The 17838-nt window shown below is 40.5% G+C and overlaps 1 protein-coding gene across 3 annotated transcripts in view; it reads left to right on the top strand.

Annotated features, from left to right (window-relative positions):
• TOPAZ1 (testis and ovary specific TOPAZ 1) overlaps positions 1-16955 on the top strand; it is a 31353-nt gene extending 14398 nt beyond the window's left edge. For 2 of the 3 annotated variants that reach the window (XM_085538308.1, XM_085538310.1), the window contains 14 exons: positions 597-682; positions 1222-1359; positions 3207-3270; positions 4362-4513; positions 4773-4865; positions 5158-5273; positions 6404-6470; positions 7684-7858; positions 8537-8637; positions 10574-10739; positions 11389-11553; positions 14348-14551; positions 15093-15276; positions 16660-16955. In XM_085538308.1, coding sequence (XP_085394434.1) covers positions 597-682; positions 1222-1359; positions 3207-3270; positions 4362-4513; positions 4773-4865; positions 5158-5273; positions 6404-6470; positions 7684-7858; positions 8537-8637; positions 10574-10739; positions 11389-11553; positions 14348-14551; positions 15093-15276; positions 16660-16873 — 1925 coding nt within the window. In that variant the 3' untranslated portion in view covers positions 16874-16955. The remainder of the gene's footprint in view (positions 1-596; positions 683-1221; positions 1360-3206; positions 3271-4361; positions 4514-4772; positions 4866-5157; positions 5274-6403; positions 6471-7683; positions 7859-8536; positions 8638-10573; positions 10740-11388; positions 11554-14347; positions 14552-15092; positions 15277-16659) is intronic. The other variant, XM_085538309.1, reaches the window with a different exon arrangement.
• Positions 16956-17838: the final 883 nt, after the last annotated feature.

A 17838-nucleotide genomic window follows, 5' to 3' on the forward strand; every position in this document is an offset into this window, starting at 1 on the left:
CGTATCTTCCATTAATATTGCAACATTGGCCGTTCTTCTTCAGAAGAAAACTCCATCATCAGCAGCAATTCAAGATCTAAACCCATGTTTCATGGTTAAGAAACCAGTAACTTCCAGTGGGCTTGAACTTCACACTGTAGTGCTTAAAACATGTAGGCTACTAAAGATTTTATTTCAATTCTGGAAAAAAAAATCCTTATATTTATTGTTAGTGATGTGGCAGTGCAAGGATTACTGCTAAAGGTTTGTTGGTTTGTTTTGCTTTTAAGATTGGAACTTCTGGATATTTTGATACCATTTCTTTTCTCATTTCTCTTAAGTAAAATAAGAAACCTCGAACAAAGTAGTGAAGTTTCTAATTTAAAAGTTTAACCTCAAGTCCTTTCCCCCAAAGTCTGTTTACTTTATATGAGGACAATTGAGAAATCTCTTAAGTTAAATTACTGGTTTTTAGATTGTATTAATCAACTTCTTGTTAATCATGTGTGTGACTTGACGGATTTCTAAATACAAAGGAAAATAAGATAAATGAGAGTGGTTTCACAATGACCCGTTTTATTACATGATCCGTTTATTGTCCTTATCCTAATTTTCAGATTTTAGATTCTCAGGAAAAAGTCCTTCACTGCCCCTGCAAAATTTCAGAGAGTCTGAGACAGGAAAGACAGACAAAAATATAAAAGTGAGTTGCTAAATCCTGAATGTATTTCAATACTTTAACAGTAAATTTGTTACAAATATTGAGACAGCTCTCTCCTTCTATGGTAAGAAATTATTAACCTATGTATATTCATGTTTCTAGTCCTCTATATCATTATAAGTGAATAAATAGAATTTCTGCAAACAAAGTTAGTGATGATGAGACATGTTCACAGGGAACCTTTGTTGAATTCTGTTTCCAGTGCAAACAAAACATGAATAGTGCGCTTTGTTTTATAGCCTTTGTAGAACTGAAAAGCTGAGAAAGATTTGTATTTAGGAGAGACTGTATTATCCATTTTGCTGTGTGCTGGAAAGGATAAAGGAATTCTCCCTACCCAGAGTTCTCAGACAGTTATCCAGAGCCATGCAGTATTTTGTTGTCTTTATTCTTCTTGTACCTGGCTATACTGAAAATCTCAAAAAATTGGACATGCATACTTTAAAAATAATAATAATAATAATAATAATAATAAAAGTGCTTTTTTTCTGCTTGTTTTTTTAATTTTGTTTTATTTTTAGGCTTCCCATTCAGTCCAGCAGATCCTGGAGATGATAAACTTGCCCCGTAGATATTGCAGGTTTTATTTTGTGACTCTGCGTGGCTGTGAAAGGTCAAGATGTTGGTTTTGGCACGTTCCTAGACGAGAGCATGAAAAGGTAAAGAGATTTACTGAAGAAAGAAATAGATAGTAAATTGCAACTGTTTTTAATGCAAATCAGCATCTCCTGTGTTCATTTATATTTTGAGAGAGATTAAATGTCAGCGGCTGATGGGACAAATGATGTTCAGAAGATCTTTTGAAGATGTTTTATGGTTTGTTTGTGTATTAAAATGGTATAACTTTGAACTTGCAGATTTTTTAAGAGTACAGACGTCAACAAAAGAGCAGGAATTAGGGCATGGCATGGCAGTATAGAGTAGTAAGATGGGGAGATTCTGAGATATTTCCATACAAGCATCAGAGACCTGTAAGCAAACCCAGACTTTGTGTACGTTCTTAAAATCTGAAGCCATCTGTGATAGGTCACTTCCGGCAAATTTAGTGTAACAGGTGCATGTCTGTTTCACCAGCAGAGCAGCAGTTTTTCCATTTGCAGACAATATTATTTTTATGGTGGTGAGCACAAGTAGATGTGTTTTCAAACCCTCTAACAATAAATTGAGTCTGTACTGCTTCCAAGAGCTGTGGAAGGCAAACTAATTGTGCTGCCATGTAATGAGATTTTGAAATTGGCTGAGACTTAGGTGGTTATGTAAGTCATTTAGAAAGAAATAAAACATGAAAACAACTAAAGACAGGTACCTAAACGTGTCCTTAGCAGATCTTAAAAGACTATTTCTTATCTAGCGTCTTAGTGGTATGAGTTACAATTTTACCATTAGTGTCAGCAAGCAAGAAATTAAAGAATGCAAATGTGAAAAATAACAGCACACCTAAATTTCTTCCCACCAAACATAACCTGGCTTTCTTGATAGTCTAGAAGTATATTTTAGTTTTGTTGTGGAGGTTTTTTAATAGGTCTGTTTAAAATATAATTGTTTGCACACCTCATGGTGGCACCAGAGTACATAAATGAAAGACTGGTGAAGCAGCATCAAAGTAATCTTGCGAAATATAATGGAACTGAATGAGTTAACCCATTGCAGAGCGACAGTGCACGTTATTGATCAAAGATTCTATGCAGTTTTCCATCTGGCCTAAGGGATCTCTTAGACCAGTTCAAGAACAATATGATGTTTTTCAAAATAAAAGTAATAAACTTCATAATCTACGTATTAAAACGTACAATTTTAGTGTTACTTGACTTGATGGTTAATGGTTATTTAAAATAAGAAATGTGTCTTGGCCAGAAGCCGTTGCCTCATGCTCTTGTGATAATTCATTCACTGTAACAAACTCACTAAGTGGGTCCTGCCTGATCTTGAGGTTACCTTTAAATATAAGCACAGCTCAGTTCTCTAATCACATGTTCACAAGTTTGGAAGGGAGAGAGCATCTCTTGATTTTCCATTATATCACAAAGTAATATTAAATATAAGACCAATTTTAAATTGTTTTTAAAAAGACTGTAGATGTTCCACAAGTGACAGAGGGTGTCTGAAAGGGGTGCTGCTGTGTTTCTGTTTTGTTTTCTGATTCAGAGCTCTAAGGGTTTAATCTCAGTAGTCTTTCCTTTTTCATCTGTGGCAAAATGTGTAAGTGTCCCAAACCTGAGGTTAATGTTTGCTGAATGTATACACACACGTGTGCAGTTGTGATCCCAGCAGCTCCTTTCCCAAACATTTCGTTTACATCATTTCTCTATTTGATTTGCTTTCCTTTGACATGGAATTTGCCTTCAGACCCAGTTACCTTCTTGCATCTTTTATCAATATGCATGGGTTAAACAGTTAAAAGCAGTGTAAAGCTTTTCTCCATATAGAACTCATGTTTGTGGGTAGTTCTTTAGTTTGGCATAAACTGATGTTATATTTAATGATGTTTTTTTGAATCTTTTCCTAGCTCTGCATGGCAATATTTAAGACATATATTAGTATCAATGAATCGGGCCTTCTGAAACGTGCAGGTATGGTAACAGCAGTAGCTCTCTGTGTTTATCTGATACGTAGCTTATTTAAAGCATATTAAGTAGAGAGACTTGGGAGAAAAATAGATGATGTTGCAGCAGTGAATGAAATTTTCATTTTAGAGGAATAGATCTGTTTTCATGTTCTATTTTCACATTAAGGATGGGTATTTAGATACACAGTTATCTCAGGATATTGTTAAAGTCTTACTTACCCAGGAAATGAACTTAGTCTGAATGGAACTAGGCTTGAGAATAGATACGAGTAACTGGGGCAAAGGGGGAGGTTTAACAAACAGGATTTTGTTAAGGCACTTTTCAATAACATCTTGACCGAACATTACAAATCCAGAAACTTTAGAATTAAGCTCTTATAAGTGAAATGCTGTTATAGCATCCAGACAACTTCAATTTGGTCTTTACACACTATTGTATGTCCAAACAATTCCAGTTTTCACATTTTAGAGAGCAGAGTTGATGAAGATCCATGTGAACCTTTGAGTTCAGTCAGAAAGGTCTAGACTTTAGCCTGAGCAGGCATTCTGTTTGTACCTAAGTTTTTGAAAGCTTAGAGGGTGTGTAGTACTTTGTGAACATACGATCCTCCTGTGTCCCGTGTTCCTTTGATGAAATAGTGCTGTTATGCAGGTAACACTGAGTTCTTAGGGGCTACAACACATGTCTATCACGAATGGCTCTGGAACAGCTGGTAAGCCCATCTACCATGGCATCACTGCACTTTACTTCCTAGAGTGTCTGGAAAAGCCTCATTGCCTTGGTGCGCTGCCACGTTTAGCCATGTTTTGTGCATTTTTCTGCTGCTGCTCTAAATCAGCTAAGCTTTTCTGAATCCTTACAGTAGCTAGGGAGTTCAGCTCAGTGACATGAGGTATTTCAGAGTAGTCAGTCTGTGTTTAGTGATGTTAACGTGGTAGGTACCTTCCGTGTACCTGTGTTTCTCTGTATCCTGTCATATGCCACAATGTCCTGGATGATTAAGAGCTGTTACACTGCATTTAAAGATTTAGGAAATAATTTGCTTAAATAGCATTAGTTGTCCCAAAGTAAAACAATTTTAATTGCTTTTTCAGTCGAAATATTTGTCAGGTATTACAGAGAAGTTGCACCTGGTGAGAATTTTGATTTTCAAGTGCTGAATGATCTTCTCGTTTGTTTGCTCAAGAAATGTTTGTTGCAAGAAGTATTCCAGATGTTGAATGTAACTGCGCAGATTAATACACTGGTAAGTGGCCTTGAAATACTTTTGAAATCTTTGACCAAGTCTCTCCATTTGGGAGCTGATCGGTGTTTGTTCTTTTTTTTTCTTTTTTTTTAAGGAATACTACAGCACTTCTTGTGATATATTTATTTGGTACTCAGTTCTTGGGAAAAAAAAGAATCAGAAGTTTCTGTTTGAATATCTGCTGCCTTTCTAGTTGAACAAGATATCAAGTGATAAAACTAACTGAGCTTTTTTTTTTCTCTCTCCTTTTTTAAATTAGCCAGCTTTAGAAGTTCTTCTGAAAGTTTTTGAATGTGTGGCTTCCCGGAATATAAGAGATGCTGTGCCTACATTGATCAGTACCTTTTGTAAGGTATGAGCTTGATTGCACTGCTGTTTGTAGGAATTTCGGATATGCTTTGCCTGTTTTACAGTCCAAAGATATTTCTTAAATATTCTTTCAAAGTTACTGTTAAAAAGTAAAATAGTGACTAGCTGAATTTTCGTACGGGTATCCATGTATCCCTTAGTTTTTGGCTGAGATTCACTGTTATACGTTCTTCCCACTCATACTGGCCTGCCTGTGGGGATAATTAACATGATGAACGTGATGACATTTGTTTTGTTGGCTTACTTTTCTTCCCTGTTTGATATTGATATTACAGCTTATTGATGCTGGTATGTTTCTTGAGTATGAACATTTTAACTACATAATTAAACTCCTTCACCAATTGAAAGTTTCAAGCCAGGAAATTGATTCTGTCTTGAGCATAAAATCCAGGTACGTCTTTAAGGAACTATTTTATAATTGTATCTATTTGGTTCTGCCTGAAGTTCTATTTTACAAATCTATGCAAAAGCTTTAGAAGTGCTGAGAGAATGCAAATGGAGTGTTTTGGAGGAAAATACTGCCATGTTATGCCTACTTGTATTTTCAGATGCTTTTAATGTACTGTTTCAGAGATCAAAGGTTCTTATTTAAAACTTTGGTGTTTTTTTTTTTTTTCAGTGCTGCTGGGTTATGCTTTATGCTGAGCAGAATGTGTGATTTCAGGCCTGTTGGTGTCTCCCTACTGCTTTCCCCAATCTATTTTTCATCCCAAGTTGAGAAACTCACTTAGTTCATTCAACAGGCTTTGATTCTTGGAGGAACCAAACAGGTGGCATTTACTGTGTTATAACAGCCCTTGAAATGCCATTTTAAGGGAAAACAACCTCAAAATTGTTTGCTGCTTTCCATACTTCCCTTAGAATACCTTCCAAGCAAGGGATCCCAGCATTTTATCTGTTTATCTGTTGTATCTGTGTTGTATTAGTTTGCCACACCTGCTGGAGGCAATTTCCCTTCTCTGATCAGGATTCTCATTTGTAGAGGAATTGCCCTTTCCATGTGACCTCAGTATGTGTCTGTTTTCTGCACTAAACTGAGAAGCAGTTTGTGTCTGTGAAAACTGAGCAGCTTTACTGCTTCAGCTCTACATCTGAGTTTATTCACACAGGTGATTTATCTCTTGTTCTGGCATCAGTGTCAGAATAAAGTGCTCCTAGGTATTTGAAGTTGATTTGCACTTTGGTTGCTGTTTTTTTTAACCTTTGTGTCAGAAACATATGCAATGCAGTCTGCGTTTACTTACTGCATTTCAAGTCTTATTGCTACCTGTGTTTATAGTGAGACAAGGGAGTATTATCTGTGAAAATCTCTCTGTTTATTTGTCGAGTCATCTGCTATCTTGTTTTGATACGATTGTAAATGTCTCTTTTCAGTGTTCAGTATGCATATTATTTCTAGTAAATTAAATAAAAGATTACATCATTTTTACTCCAAATATAATGAATGGCTGATCACCTCCTTGTGGTTTAGTTCAGTAGGATGTGTTAAAACTACGTATTAATGGTTTTTTCTTGTTGAAGATTTCAGGAGATGCATTTTAAAAGCAACTGGCTTTTGGACTTGAACTTGGTAATGGCAGAAATTCAGGTACGGTGTGTGCATGTTTCAGGCTTTTTGGAGTGCTGAAACCATGACTTCTCTGGAAAATAGCTATTTTTCTGTCTTTTTAATGTAAAGATAATCTATTTTTACATGAGTCTGTTTTGGGGAAATGTTACCATGCAGGGAGAAGCTGTCTTTGACTTGCTGCGATGTCAGTTTTGATTCTGATTCCCCTGCCTGTATCTTTTATCTTACACCCAACTCAAAGATTTAATAATTTTAAGCAGTTATTTGTTGTGCTTGTAATTGGGCAGTGATGCATCCTTCTTCACCAGAAACTGTTTAATACTTTATTCAGTGGATAGAGCTCCTAGCTTATATAAACAGGCAAATTACTAAAGGATGTATTTGGGGACACTAGGTAGGCTATTTTGAAGAATATGAAAATGTTAGAGAGTCGCTTACTTGCTGAGTCTCTGAATTTTTCAGATTGGAGGCCAGATTACCTATGTCCAGTTATAGCATAGTTTACCAAGTATTATTGCACAGATGCTGAAGCCGAAGTTGAAGTAGGAGGGGATCAGGACTGGTTACAACTTTGCCCACTGAGTTCCCAAAAGTCTCTGTAATTGCTATTGACATGTGTGTAGCTGATCTCAGCTCACTTGGTTACCTGTAGACCTTGTACTGCAGCCCTCTGCAGTTATCTGTACCCTGAAGCACTTGTTAAATTTAACTCTTTTGTGTATGCCACTGTGTTATAGTACATCAGTATAGCCTGAGTCCTAAACCTCTCAGAAAAGTTACACCATAGTAAGGAGTGTCTCACAAGGACCACATGTTATTTTTAGTCCACATTGTGAGGAAGATTCAAGTTAACTTAATCCTTGGTGAAAGGAAACTAGGTAGGTGATGCTAAGCAAATTTTAATGATTTGAGAAAAGATGTAATAAAAATACAAATTTTGAGAGAGGAAAAGATAAAGTACTGAGTTTTGATCATAGCATCATTGAAACTATTTCATTATAAACTCTTCACGTGAACTGATACAGACTGTCTGGCCTGTTTCTTTTCCAAAAGGGTACTTGAGGGAAATGTCATCAGAATGCATTCAGTCGTTTCATAGGACACAGGCTGTATATTAACCTTGTTGTTTTCTGCTTAATTATATCTTAGTTATTTCTTGAATTTCATTATATTTTCTGTTTGGTATTCTGGAAACAAATTAGCTAATACTCATCACTCGCCTTCTTCACAGCATTGCAAGGAAAAGAACGATTGGGCCAAGTTGGGAGCATTGTACGTTAATGCAAGAACTGCATGTGAAAATTCTGACGATCTTCAGAGATTGTCTTTATGTGTCACTGAAATACTAACAAAAGATTCTGAGAAAGATGGACCAGGAATTCCTTTTTGTGATTTTGCTGATGCAGGTAAAACTCAGATGAAGTAAACACTGAATTGCTTCTCCTGTTCCTGGTAGAGTTTTTAAGAGGTCAAAGCCAAAATGTATGCTGACTGTTTTCTTCGTATCGGTTAATTTGATTGTATACAGCATTCAGAATTTCTTCAGGCACAAATCCATACAGCTGGAATGATCAGTAGAAACCATTCTCTAATGAAGTACATGGTGCTTAAACTTGAGGGACTGCCCTTTCTGAGGAGTACACATTTGAGCTTTTTCATATCAAGAAGAGAAGCCAGTAGTGATGGTCTTTAAGAGATAAGGTCATGTTCTCAGAACAGTGGCAAGAAAGTGTCTTTCAGGATTGTACTCTGAAGTGCAACACCTTTTGCATAAATTAAGTTCATATACTTGTGTGCATAAAAATGCATTGATTGGGGTTGAAACGGTTATGTATCTGTGGTTATGGTTTGGTTCATAAGCTATGCCATTGCATGCCCAGGCATCATAAAGATAAACCAAAGTACTGTCAAAGAGTATCTGGCCAAACTGTTGTGTTTTTCCCTAATTTTGGTTATCAGACTTAAAAAACTATGACACTTAATGCCCCATATTTCAGAAAATGTGTGCAAGTGCTGTGATCTGTCAGTTCTTTAAAGCTCTTTTACCGGTAGAAACAAAAGTAACAGATATTTTTTCTTTCTAGTGATAAAACACGCCCAGTATAATGAAGCAGACAAAGCTTTCATCGGAAGGGCTGGGATAAGCGTAATGAATTCCTATCGCAGAGCACTGCAGTGGATAAAGGTACACTGGACTGTAGTCACCAGACCTGAATGAAAAGAACGAGTCATTTATTAATGACATACCAAACTGTTCCTGTAGTTTAATGGCTGGATGTGCCACTTGCCTTCTCAGGGTCTGCATCCTTCTCAGTTGCCCATCTCGATCAAAGTGTTTTGCTGTGCCCTGCTGACCAGTAGTCTTCTGAACTTTGCCATTGTGGGGATGTTTTTCTTGTTTGCTTTGTTACTAGAGTGGAGGGAGATGCTTTTGGTTTATTTTTCATGTGATACATAATTATGGCTTTTCTGCAGGAAGGTACACACAGTTTCTAGTGATAGACATACAAGGTATGCATGCTGCCTGCTAGAAGAACACAGTTCAGTTTGAGACAGAAGCACATAAATGAGCATGCTTCTGTCTGAATAGAGTCCATTATAACCTTGCCTTGCAACCTAGAAACTTGCTTGTTCAGGTTCAGCTTTACCTTTTCTGCACTAAGGGGTGTGTCTGGACCAACGGTGTTGCCCTGCAGAAATGACACCTTCCTCCATCTGGCAATCCTGTTGTGTTCTGGGACCACCCAACTCAAGGAATATTTCCTGCCCTGATTCTTCTGAACCTGACCTGAGATGGAATGGCTAGGATAAGGTCTAGAAGACAGAAGAGAGTCATAGTGGGGCTGCTACTGATGGCATGTAGTGATACGCTCATTACCCGGAATGTTACTAGGAGTGCTTTTCTTCTCTTAGCTCTGGGTTCTTATCAGCAGAGGTGGCTGATTAAACCCCCTCCTAGGCACTGAGCTGTATCTTGAAGATTATCACAGGGCTGGAACACCTCTCCTAGGAAGACAAGCTGAAGGAAATGGGCTAGATCAGAATGGGGAGAACTGCAGGTGATATCATTGTGGCCTTCCAGTATTTAAAGGGAGTTTATAAATGTGAGGGAAATCTTCCTTTTACGTGGGTAGTTAGTGTTAGGGCAAGAGAGGATGGTTTAAAACTAAAGGAGGGGAGATTTAGATTAGATATCTGGGGAAGTTTTTTACTGTGATTGTTGAGGTGCTGGAACAGATTGCCCGGAGAGGTTGTGGATGGAGGTGTTGCCTGAATGTGTTGAAGACCGGTTTGGATGGTGGCCTGGGCAGCCTGGTCTAGTACTCAATGGGGAGGTTGGTGGCCTGGCCCGTGGCGGGGGGATATGGACCTTGGTGATCCTTAAGGTCCCTTCCAACCCAGGCCATTCTGTGACTGTGTGTGAGAAAGTTGTGCTTGTTGTCAGATTGTTTTCTCAACAGGTGCAAGATCCTCAAGTAGGCTATTTCTTTTCAACCAGCTTCCCCCCGTTGCATCTATCAAATAAGTCCCTAATCCTGTTATTATGGGCTATCTACTTGATCTTATCTCTTCTTCAAAAAAAGCAATGCAGAAAATGAAATGGAATGAAGTGTTTGGACTGCCTGTTGTGGCCAGAGTAACATTGGATGTAGGATATGCTGTGTGCCTTTTCATAAATAGTTCAGACATCCTGGAGCTCTAGAAGCGCCATTCAGGCCATTGTCCCTTTGTATCGGAGTCCTTTCTCTCATATTTTTGATGCCTGGTGGTAAGGACAGTAATATATGAACGTTAGCAAACACAAAAAGATGACAGAATTTATTAAATTCTAGGAACATTAGACTGTAGAAAAAATATTATTATGGGTAGTGGTGTGGCAGGAGCTGTTAAACAATGGATGTTGGGTTATTTGCCTGCGGAATCAGAGAGTCCACTGCTGTTCAGGACAGTTTTTCCTGTACAGTTCCTTTCTTTTTCACTCTCCGTTTGGATCGTGTTACTGAAGAGATGTGTGCAAATGTGTCACCAGATGAAATCTGTGTTTTGTGTAAGTAGTCTGTGCTCGTGAGTATCGCTGCTTTCTCAGACCTTTCCCCTTTTTCTTCTCACCCCTACACTAGGGAAGGAAAGTTCTGGATAAACTGCAAGAGCTGCAGATAAATTTTACAGTCCTGAAAGGACTGACTGGGGCAGAGAAGTTGGCATCGAGATGTCAAATTGTTAACAATGCTGCAGAAATCTTTCTTGAAACAGACAGTTTAGATGGAGCAACGCGGGTGTTGAGAGGTAGGCCTGTCTTACAGGAATGGGATTTTGACATTTAAATTTGAGCAGTGCCATTTTTAAAAGATAGACCCTAAAACTGACAAGTGGATCTTTGTTATTAAGTAAATGTAGTGACAGCGGGGCAGCAGAAATAAACTATGCTCCATCTTCTGGGTTAGCATTCTTCTTGATATGTCTAAGAGGTCTTATCAGTAGTAAAGCATTGTGTAAGAGAGGTTTTCCTGGTACTGTGATGTCCACCCTGTTCTATTGAGGAGTGAACGTGACGGAGGGGGTAGGGCAGAGATGGCTGCTTGGAAGGTGACCCTGCCCTACGTGAATTTCCTTTGAGCAAGGTGAAATTGAGTGCAAAAGAAAGTTCAGGCCTGGAGGATTGCAGTCTTCCTTCTCCCCTTGCAGAATATTCATGTTGCAGACACAGCTTTTGAATGTTAAACTTTTATTCAAAAAAAAGAAGAAGATAATGACTTTTGGGAAAAGCAAAAGAAACTCAGAAGTACAAACGAGTAGAAGGTGTTCAAATGACGTGTTATGTGAAGTTTGGAGATTTGTTTCCTGCTACAGCATATAGTGCCCTTTTAACATCCAAATGTCAGAAGTTTAGCAGTTTTAAATCGTGGTAATAACACTGCGCTGTTCTTTGCCCCAGAGTCAGAGTGGATCGCCAATGCAGTGCTGTGGCCATGCAGTGAAGCTGATATTGTCAGTCGGCGTCACCTGTTATGTTCACTAATGCGGAAATACCTGAGGCAGAGTTTATACCGGCAGGCGCTGGAAGTTCTGCAGAACTTGCCAGGCTTGCAAAATGACTGTGGTAAGTAAAGAGATGTCCCATGTCAGGAGCTGAAAGTTTAACCAGTTAGTCTGTACTGTTCTTTTTGCTTGTTTCAAGCATGTTTTTTTCCCACAGAGCATAGTGTCAGTTGCGTGCACACAGGCAGACAAACAGACATAATTGATATGCCTGTCCTGTTTCTCCGTGTTGCTTTATTAGGCAGGACCACAGGAGAGTTATACTCAGTTTTTACAGATCATATGGGGTAGGGTGAGAAGCTGAGCTATCCAGCCTAAACTTCTTGAATAGCCCATGGTGAGAATTGTCTGCTCTTTTGGGCTCAGTCTGTCTACTGCCGGATCGGGTGGGTGGTTACTTAGGCTCCAGTGAGGAAGCTTCAGCTGCCTCCAGCGTGCAGGTGTCCATGTGGGCTTGTAGGTATTAGCTTGGTTGGAAGACTGTCTGCTTAGAGGTCCTAACAAAGTCTGGTTGAGGCGCAGCATGGATCCAAGAGTGCTCAGTCCTACAAAAGCAGTAGACAGGTGAGACAAAGTGGCTGGTTCAGAGTAGGGTACAAGCAGGATTTGAGGCACCAAGTTGATTTGTCTTGCAGCAGCTCTGATGTCTGAGAGATCAGGTAGGAATTTTTTCTGTGCAGTTGCTGAAATGATTATGTTTTTATCTCATGTCTTGGTTTTGACGGAAAATGATTTCTTGGTCATTATAGATACCACAGAGTAAATGAACTATCATGTCCACATGGAAAGGAGATTGTCTAACAGGATAATTTTGTCACTGGCATTACAGAATGATCCGTGGCTACCATGTTGTTGTGCAGCCCGTCTGCTTTTAGAGTCCTTCAGTGGTGGATAGGCAGGATAAGCAAGCAGGACTGGCAGAGGTGCAGCATGCTGGCGGGGGCTGTCTGCCTGCAGCGTGGCAGGCTACAGGGTTGGCAGCAAGGGGAGCTGCTGCAGCTGGTTGTGCTGGTTTGGATAACAGAGAAGTCAGGGAAGGAGCCCCGGTGCATTGTGGGCTCTGCTACTTTGATTCTTTTTCTTGGTGGGGCGACCCCATCTGCCAGATCTTCAATGGCAAAGGGGTTGTCCATTGCCAGGAAGGATCGTTTTCTGCTTTCCTGCACTTGCAGATGTTTTGTTTTTCTCTTGCACTTCCCTGGTGCTTTCTTGCTCTCAGCCTTCTCTTGCAGCAGCGATGCGAGTTGTAATTTCTCCGCTTTGGCTGCGTTGAGGCCGTCTGCCTTGAAGCTTTCTTGATTTTTTTCATGCTGGGCACCCGAAGTTGTGGCTGGAGCACCCGAGTTGTGGCTGTTATTTCCTGGTGGTGGCCAATCTGCTCGTTTGTGCACAGGACGTTCCTGTATGTCACATCTCTCTTTTGAGGCCTCTTTTCCCTGTGGAGTCTGGAATCATACAATCATAGAATTGTTCAGGTTGGAAAAGGCCTTAATAAATCATCAAGTCCCACCACAACCTGACCGTACACTCCACTCTCTATCATCCCTCCGCTGAATCACGTCCCTGTGTACCACATCAAAAAGCTTTTTAGGCATGTCCAGGGATGGTGACTCAACCAGCACCCTGGGGAGCCTATTGCAGTGCATAAACCCCCCTTTGTATAAAGCTGTTTTTCTTGGTGTTCAACGTCAACCTCCCCTGGCTCATCTTGAGGCCATTTCCCCTGGTCCTGTCACCTGTTATCATTGAGAAGAGACCAGCCCCACTCTCACTGCAGTCACCTTCCAGGTATGTGAAGAGAGCAATAAGGGCTCCCCTCAGCCTCATCTTCCCCAGGCTAAACAGCCCCATTTCCTCTAGTCGCTCCTCACAGGGCATATTCTCCAAGCCTTTCACAAGACTTGCTGCCCTTCTTTGGACCTGCTGCAGCACCTGAAGTGTCCTTTCTGTACGGAAGTACCCAAAACTAAACTCAGTGCTCGAGGTGGGGCCTCACCAGTGCAGAGCACAGGGGCAGGATTCCTTCCCTAGTCCTGCTCACCACACCATTCCTGATACAAGACAGGATCCTGTTGGTCTTCTTGACCCCCTGGGCACAGTGCTGGCTCATATTCAGCCAACTGTCCATCAGTACAGCAAGGTCCCTTTCCATCAGGCAGCTTTCCAGCCACACCTCCCCCAGCCATGACTGTTGCCGGTGTTGGTTGTGACCAAGATGCTGGACCTGACGCTTGGCTGTATTGTAATTCATGGAGTTTAGCCTGTCCCATTGATCCAGCCTATCCACGTCCCTCTGTAATGCCTTTCTCTGACTGTACCACGGGTTCAACCCAATTAATCCAGCATCCTGTTAAGCTTCTTAGCTTTTTTATCTGTTCTTTCTGGCTATCTGGTATCCAGTGTTTCATGGTGGAAGGAAAACCAAACATGAGCCAGCAGTGTGCTCTTGCAGCTTGGAAGGCAGAGGGTATCGTGGGCTCCATCAGGAGAGGGTTGTCCAGCAGGGACAGGGAGGTGACTGTCCCTCTCCACTCCGCCCTTGTTACTTTGCCTCTGAGTGCTGTGTCCAGGCTGTCAGGCCCCAGTACAAGAAAGACAGGGAGCTGTTGGAGAGGGTGGAGAGGAGGGCCGCAAAGATGATCAGAGGGCTGGAGCACCTCTCCTAGGAAGACAGGCTTGATGAACCTTGAGGTGGCTTCCTACCCAAGCCACATTATGACTCTAATGTAGGTTTTCTCAGCCTGTTGCCATTTTACAAAATGCTTGATTCGAGTGCTGATGCCCAGTACTGGGGGTGGTTCTGCAGGTAGGTTTACGTTGGGATTCACTGGTCCATATTCTTTTTTGCATTTCAGATCCTGTGGATGTTTCTCAGTACAGCGGCATTTTTAACAAGCTGTTGAAAGCCTGTTATGAGAGCAAGAACCTTGGGGTATCATCTTCTGCAGTAGACTTCATGCTTTCCAGAAACATAGCTGTTGATTTTTTCTTACTTAGAGGATTAATCACAGGTTTGGGAAGAAATTGTTTGTGGAGTAAAGCTCGAACCTACTACAAAAGTAAGCTGCTTTTTAAACGTACTTCTCTGGTTTCTTTGGGGAGTGTTATCAGCTGCGTATGTTGGTCTGAAAAGGGTGAGAGTGGTCGTTGTGAGCAGAAAAGAGCATTTTGTGTCAATGTTGGGAATTCCAATTGACCAGAATTTTTACTGGGAAGTAGAAACCAGTGAATCCTGCTTGGCACAAAATAAATGAAATTAAATGAAATGGTCAATTTCAGAATTTCAGAAAGCGAACCTTGACACGTTTAAAATGCTCATTGCCTTCACGTGTCCATCTGGGCAGACTAGATCTCTCTGTGCTCCTGTTTGAGGCTTTAATGATTGCTAGTCGTTGTTAAAGGTAACATTTTACCTCGGTGTTTGCTGTAAGGAAATACTTCTGGTTGACTTCTGAAAACAGGCCATTTCCCAGATGGAGCAGTAAAGGGCGTTAAGAGTTTTTGGGCTTTTTCCCACATTCTTAGCCACGTAAGGAAGAAATCAGATCCACGTTCGGTATTGGTTATCCTAATTTCTTGTATTTCTTCATTTATTCTCAGCTGCTTTATCATTGGGTTGCTACCCACCGCTGCAGGGAAATTTACGTCACAAAATACTGCCGGTTCCTTTTTACGTGTCTGAAGTTGAGATGCTGTTGGCCATTGAATTATTCCTCGTTTCAAATGCCAGTGACATTCAAAGTCCAGGAGCTCCTACTCAGAGTTTTCTAATAATACTGAAAAGGTGTGTAGTCAGATATGTACCTTCTGTTGTTGTACTTACCCGTGTGGACGTGTAACTAATTAGAGATGTTAATTTCTCTTGGTTGTGAAAGAGAATCCTTGTTTGTAAACTTATTTGAATCCTTCCTTTGCAAACTGGTTGAAATGGGGTTTGTGTTTTTGGTTTTGTTTTTTATACATGTAGCAGAAAAGCAGTTGTAGCAGGGTGATGCTGTCCTGCGTTTCCTGTCTGAACGTGTATTTTGAAAACCAGGGTGGGTTCATATCTCAGTAGACAGATTGTGGTGTTGTAGTTCAACTGTGGGATTATGCCAGGAATGGATTTTATGGGATGGATTGACTCAGCATCAAGGTGTGAAACTGCACAGCAAGGCTGCATTCCTTAAGAGAGATGCGTAGAGGCATCCAAAACTTGAGTACTCTTGTCTTCTTTTCCGTCTCTCCTTCCCAAGGAGTACATGTGTTAATTTTGTTCTTGTGATGAGTTAAAGGATCTTTGTTGTGCTTTCTGGAATGCGTTCCCTAGACGATTTGTTATCTGCCAGGTTTTTCTGCTGGGAATGTTAAGTTGATGCTTGGAACACTGGTTACGTGAGGTGCAAATGACAATGTCCTGTAAAATGCACGTGTATCTCACAGGCATCAGAGAACAGGAATCAGCCTCAGTTTTAAAAGTGATCAAATTATTGGGAAAATAGCTCTATCCAGAATAGCGTTATGGTTGTGAGAGTTGTTGTCATCAAAAGATCAGTTCTGATCACACCTTGGTTATATTCTTCAGCTAATTTGGCAGACAGGGAAAGGCAACACCGCAACGAGATTGTTTTTCTTTTAAGGAATATCTGGGGATGTAGGAGATGCAGCCCCTACTAGGTGACAATGTCATGAGTGTGATATTTTGCTTTTGCTGGGTTACTTGATGAATAAGTTGTACTCTTGGTTAAAAACAGGCATGTAGCTCAGCACATCCTTATTCCGCACATGATCTCAAGCCAAACATGGGGAATCCTTTGGGCCTGAGCATGTTACAAACATCCTTGAAATTTCCAGTTCATGAAATGTTTTTCATTCTTTTCCTGCATTTGCCAGCCCAGAGTCGAGCATTTTTTCAGGCAGTGTGAAAATTGCAGCCCTGCCCTGCACTGACCTGAAATCCTGAAATCCAGTTTCAGCACTGTAAAATAGTTTAAAAAGATGACTTCTTCTAAGAGTGTAAGTTCTTGAGAATAATCAGCTAAAATATGTCTAGAAATCGGCATCTGTGAGAAGTGAAGGGAACATAAAGCGTTACTGTAATGGTTTCGTAATCTTGTTGCCAATATAAAGCTTGAGGCACCGGGTGTGCGTGTTGCTTAATTCTGTGTTTTTGCAAATTCGCTTTCAGATGTGAAGACCAGGCAGTTCAGAATAGCAGTGACTACCAAGCGGGAAGGGAGAGACTTATCCTGGCTGCTCGTATATCTGATCCAAAGCTTTTTCTTCGGCATACGACAGTGAATGTTAATATGGAAGAAGTGTACAGCTTGGAGCTCACATCTGCCCTAAAGTGGCTTAAGGAGAATATGAAATGGGCAGGAAAGGTCTGGTTGTTTCAGTAGTCATTAATTGCTGAAGTCTTGTGAGGGTTAGAGGTGAAGGCAATCATTGTTCAAAATAATAAAAAATACCAAAGGCAGTTCCCACTGTGTTCAGACTGTACCTTACTGACTGAGAGCAAGGCTTCAAACCTCAGTTGTATTTTTAAATACTTATATAGATGATAATGCAGCTGGCAGGACAGAGAGTGATCTTTTTTCCTATCAGCTGTCTGTATTGTCGTCCCACTTTACATGGACGTTTTTAGTGGCATCACTAGATGATGAAAAAGCTGTATCCTTAGGATCTGCACTTCCTAGTTTCATGGAGAATCTCAGACTTTGGTTGAGCATTTATTTCAGCTTTCTCTAAGTGAAGGGTTTTCCACATGGCTTCATAGTCTGTAGAAACAACACGTTTTCTTTTGTCTTGTTTTTGTTATTTTGTGAGGATATAGGCCCATCTGTGTGCCCCTTAGACCTTCAATTCTTTATTCCAAAACCCATATTTCCTATGTATTGTGGAGGTTATTCTTTGACATTGTAGCGTAGCTTGGAACTGTGCAAAGTTTATGCAATGTTTTGTCTCCATCTTCTGAGTGGTATCTTCAGCTGATGTGATGCAGTCTCTGTCAGGTCTGATGTTAGCAGGCATAGAAACTCCCCACATCGATGCTCAGAAGTTAGGAACATGTAACTGATGCATCAGAATCCAGTTTTTTGTCAATACAGTTTATTTCTCTGTCACCAAGATCAACAAGTAGGCAATCTAAACAGGTTTACTGTCAGTCTTACACTTTACACTTCTTGAGCCCTTTTGGAATGCCGTACGAATCTGGTGTTTTTGATGTGTATCAGAGCTTCGGAAAGGTTTGTTGACCAACATTCTCAGTAGGTTTCTGGCAACAGAAACTCCATTGCTGGGTAAGATGTAACACGTGAGCAGAACTCCAGTGCAGAAGGGAAAGGAGCCTGAAACGATGAGGGAA

The sequence above is a fragment of the Coturnix japonica genome, chromosome 2, assembly GCF_054131305.1.
Source record: "Coturnix japonica strain WE chromosome 2, WE-NBRP24, whole genome shotgun sequence".
NCBI classification, from domain to species: domain Eukaryota; kingdom Metazoa; phylum Chordata; class Aves; order Galliformes; family Phasianidae; genus Coturnix; species Coturnix japonica.